Below are 5,486 nucleotides of genomic sequence, written 5' to 3' on the forward strand. Positions count from 1 at the left end.
TTGTGTATGATGTTAGTTTATGTAGAAATCGAAGGTTATTGTGGTTATCTGGTAAAATTTTGGATTTAAACAACAAAGTAAATGAATCATAGAAGGAGTTAGTTGTTGAACTGATTCTCTCTCTCTCTCTCTCTATATATATATATATATATATATATATATATATATATATATATATATATATATATATATATATATATATAAAGTTGTGATTCTAGTATTTTTTGGTTGGGGGCACTTTTTTTTCATAATTATAAAGGGTTATATATATATATATATATATATATATATATATATATATATATATATATATATATATATAGGGTGAGGTTCAATATTGAACCATAATTAACCAAGGAACCATTCGTGAGCATCGAAAATCATAACGATCAACGTCCAAGGAAATAGATGTGTAGTTTTACATTGGACGCACACTACGGATTATACCAAAAAATCCACCCTTTACAAAAAAAAGTCCACCACTTTTTTTCGTTTAAAATTTTATTAGACCATGTTTTTATCAAAAAAAAATCGAATATACCGTTGTTCACGATTGTTCGTCCTATTTCCATAGAGATCCATGATAATATATAAAAACAAACTTTTTTTTTTCGAAAAAAACCCACATCATTTTCTTTAATGAAAAAAGTTAAGCTCTATTTTTTATATAAAAAATTTAATAAATATATCAAAATTTATATTTTTTGTACTTTTTAAACATAGATTCATATTCATGTTATTAAAAAAAAAACGACATCTCAGTTCAGATTCACATTGTGAATTTGTTCAGATTCATATTGTAAACCTATTTAGATTCACATTGTGAACCTCCTCAGATTCACAGTATGTATAATAATAAATCAGATTCACAGTGTGAATCTGAACTGATCAGAACTTTTTCACATTGTGAATGTTAAAATTTAAAATATTTATAGTTTAGATTTACAATGTGAATCTACACTAATCGAACTTTTTTTTGTAAACCTTCTCAGATTCATAGTGTACATAATAGTAATTCATATTAACAATATGAATCTGAACTGTTCGAGATTTTTCATATTGTGAATGTTAAAAATTGAAATATTTACATTTTAGATTCACAGTGTGAATCTATACTGTTCGAGGTTTTTTTTTTTTAAATCGGTGTTGATGTTTATTAATAAAGTACAAAAAAATAATATTTTTTGTATAATTAGTTTTTTTTTTATACAAAAAAAGCTTAAATATTGAAAAAATTAAGAAAATTTGGTGGGTTTTTTTCGAAGAAAAAAAGTTCGTTTTTTTTATATATATCATCATGGATCTCTATGGAAAGAGAACGAAAAATCGTGAACAACGGTATATTCGGATTTTTTTTCGATAAAAAACTTGGCTTAAAAAAAATTTTAAATTAAAAAAAGGAAGTGAGTTTTGTTATAATCCGGTACATGTGCGTTAATTATAAAAATTTACAACCTTTCCTTTTGCCGTTGATCGCTTTAAATTCCGACGTTTTGGATTAATTCGTTGGTTCGTTGATTCATAATAGTTTTTTATTGAACTTTTCCCTATATATATATATATATATATATATATATATATATATATATATATATATATATATATATATATATATATATATATATATATATATATATATATATATATATATATATATATATATATATATATACTAGCCGTAGACCCGCGCAAAGCAGCGGAAAAAAATAGTTTCTCATTGAGCAATAAGTTCTATACGGAAACATGTTAGATTTCAAGTAACACAAAACATATGCATATTGTTATCGATCGGTTTTACGACAACAAATAAATGTAACCCTCACAATACAAAAGAAAATAAATATTTTGGTGTGTAGTGTACGTTTATAGTCTTTCCTTTTAGAAATAAGGACACATCCATACGAAGTGACATGCTTATATCTTTCTTTTCTCTAGCATCCATCACAACAATTTTATTCATAATGTAATATTTTATAGCTTTCTTTTTATATCTAAGCCTATATTTTAATATATTATTTCATGCACGATATTGACTTCCATAAAATAATATTTTGAGAAATACAAATATGAAGGAAAAAAAACAACAAAAATAACAAGTAATAACTAAATAAAGTAATGAATCAAATAATATGTATCTAACAAAAGGTATTATTGGAGAAATAATAAAAAAGATAATAAATAACAACACCTTTCAATAAAAGACAAACTTGAGATATGCCTTGCCTTGCTTGCATCATCATTCCAACGTAATTCGGCCTGTCATTAGAGGGGGCCTTGATCCAATAGCCTCCAGGAGTTGAGGCTGGCCAACTTAGCCTCCTCAATGCCGTTTCCAGCCCATACCCATCAGCCTAAAATCTTTGGTTTTTAATTAGGCTATGAGATTAGGCTTTTGGTTGAGGGTTTAGGGGGAGGGGAGAGATAAATACATTGTGTTGGGATTAAAATGTAAGGTTGTTTCCGTTTTGAAACCATCGTAATTTAAAAAAAAACAATCGTCGTCAATTATAACATTGTACTTTTCAATTTATTTTACTGTTAGAATTATCAACTTATTTTCATATTATGACATTTTATTTAAAAAACCTACCAATTATAATCACTTTCGTTTAATCAAAATTTCAAACTCCAACAAAACCTAAGACATTGATAATCAATAAGCTAATTCACTTTATATCAACTACGCAAAGAACGTAACTAAGATACATATTTCACGATTTCATCAATAATGAAATTACTTTTCAATATTTCTAAAACAAATAGAGCAAGACATAAAATTATATAATTACAAAAAGTTGTCATACATAATCCTTACAAACCTACAAATAACACAATTAAAAGGGTTATCTTAGCTTCTGAGTTTAAACCCATGACTAATAGCTTCAAAATTTATATTATTATAAATGAAAACCAAAACCAAAATATTTTATGTTAATAAACCATTAACACTACTCCTAGAATTATACTTATCCTTGCAGTAACACCAATACACATATTCGAGACAAAAATTAACCACATGAATACCAGGGGCAATATTGTCCATACTTATCATAAAGCCCCAACAGATACCAAACCTATATATAATCTTCCTATAATAGAAATCAATAAACCTAATGATTGTTCTCTCAAGATCACATATAGACCGACCCCCAACAACCAACTCTGGGAGAAAAAAATGGAATAAGGGTAAAATCGTCCAACTGATCCAAAAACCATAAAAATAGATAAATTATCCCTAGAAACCTGAATCAGCACCCCTTCATGTAGAAATAACTATAATAAAAGATGATAAAGAAGACTATTTTCTCCACTGAAACATTCAGTGGAGATCAATAACTCCACACAATGATTAGATGTTACTTGGGTTTGCTGGTAACCTATAACAAACAGTAAACACAAACAAACACCAGGATGGTCGATTAAATGAGAGAGAGAGAGAGAAGAGAGAGAGGAGAGAGAGAGAGAGAGAGAGAGAGAGAGAGAGAGAGAGAGAGAGAGAGAGAGAGAGAGAGAGAGAGAGAGAGAGAGAGAGAGAGAGAGAGAGAGAGAGAGAGTAAACTCTCTTACTGGATTGAAGGGAACATCAGGTCATACAGTAAATTCTACAGCAACAACAAAAGCCAACTAATTCACAAGATTATGTCAACCACAAAAAAATATTAATTGAAAAAAAGGAGATGAAAGAAAGCCTTACCTGATAGAAATCATCATAAGAGATGATGTGGTATTGTTCCTTAATAGGCTCAAGTACTCTACAACCATGCCATAGGCGAAGACGTTGGTGCCAGAGAGGAATATGAGTGATCGATATGGTGGTGGTGACATTAGGAATTCTGAAATGGCGAAGGGTAAACAAGGCTTTTTCAAGTGATTGAAGGCGACAGTAAGAGGGAAAGAAACCCTGATGGTGTTGTTGATGCGGTGTTGTAGAGATAGTGGTGAATGATCGGCGAAAGTCTAGGTTGGAGAGAGGTAATAGGCGAGCGACGGTGTCGACGATAAACTGTGGCTTATGGTTTGAGATACAGAGCATCGTGGTGAAACCAGGCACCCGCTCTGCCTTCAACAAAGCATTAAAAGAAAAGGATAGAACCACAGATGCAGCTGCCAGAAGCAGAGGCGATGTGAAGAGGGGGGGCAAATATTTAAATCAGGGCAAGCCAAGTTATTTAACATAAATTCGAGAATGAGGAGAGTGCTGGTGGTGGTTGCAGCGACTGATGAGGGGATAACAAGGTCGGCAGCTTTCGTTTTTGAATGAATAAAATGATCGAGTTTGTGAAGGAGATGGGAGCCGAAATAGTTGGGATTCAAGATGGGTTAGAATCGATTGATTTTAGCCGATATATCTGGATTCTAAAAGCATTAGGTACGACTTCATCAGGATTAAGGGGCCAACTCAAAAGCTCGAGTGAAATAAGAAACCGATGCATTGAGTGATTGTATTTTTTGCTTAAACATTTAGACGGCTTAAATTAAAATATTATAATATTATAGGTTTGTTGTATTGTAAGCTTAAACATTTGGACGTCTTAAAAAATTATTATTATTATATTCAATCTATTTATAGAAATAGTGAAATTTCTTTTATAAGATAGTATATATATATATATATATATATATATATATATATATATATATATATATATATATATATATATATATATATATATATATATATATATATATATATATATATATATATATATATAGTGACAGAGCTTGAACATATAATTAGGGAAGGCGAAAGTAAAAAAATCTAAAATAAACGTTATTGCACAAAAAAATCAATTTTTTTCAGCATTTAAACACCAAAATATCTAAAGTTACTGTTCTTATATATAAAAAAACAAATTTTTTAACATTTAAACACCAATAAATACCTAAAAAAGAATTACAACTCAGCCCAACGACCATTAAGATCTTGAAAATCATCAATTACCGACTTCGAATCATTGTTTTCAACAATTTCCCTTTATATGTAAACCACCAAATTGTTTGTGAGAAAGTCATCCGACATCTTATTGCGAAGGCGGTTCTTGAATATTTTCATTGCAGTCAAGTCATCTTCCTATATCCTTAGTCCTATTCTAGCATGCAATTCTGAATCAAAGCCATATAGCATAACATAACATGTATGGGTATCTTGGGGAAAACTTACTTGAGCCCGGCCGGTCGCATGCATCACACACCTTGTCTTTCTTAAAATCCTTCTGTTTAGATTTTTAGAAAACCATTTTATTGGAAAAATCTTTTAGCCCCTTAGTTTGAGTCCAAACACCCCCGAGGGCGTGTCCGAATCCCTTAAACCAGGGCTCTGATACCAACTTGTAACATACCAAAATTCAAGTCCAAAAATTTCATTTTTAATTAAATTGTTCATAAAACGTTCACTAGAAAATATTGAATCAACGCGTCATCTCATAAAATCAAGTATCATGTTTCAACCCACATCATAAGCAAATAACATACCAGACTACAATCCC

The 5,486-nt window shown here is 30.0% G+C and overlaps 1 protein-coding gene across 1 annotated transcript; it reads right to left on the minus strand.

The window, feature by feature from the left end:
- Nucleotides 1-3,565: 3,565 nt before the first annotated feature.
- Nucleotides 3,566-4,480, minus strand: LOC122197821 (uncharacterized). Its single transcript, XM_042901928.2, has 2 exons — nt 3,695-4,480; nt 3,566-3,624 (listed from the first exon to the last, which is right to left on the minus strand). Exons 1-2 carry the CDS (start codon nt 4,031-4,033, stop codon nt 3,589-3,591), a joined length of 375 nt encoding a protein of 124 aa, XP_042757862.1. The 5' UTR covers nt 4,034-4,480; the 3' UTR covers nt 3,566-3,588.
- Between the last annotated feature and the right edge of the window lie 1,006 nt (nt 4,481-5,486).

The sequence above is a fragment of the Lactuca sativa genome, chromosome 4 (genome assembly GCF_002870075.4).
Source record: "Lactuca sativa cultivar Salinas chromosome 4, Lsat_Salinas_v11, whole genome shotgun sequence".
NCBI classification, from domain to species: domain Eukaryota; kingdom Viridiplantae; phylum Streptophyta; class Magnoliopsida; order Asterales; family Asteraceae; genus Lactuca; species Lactuca sativa.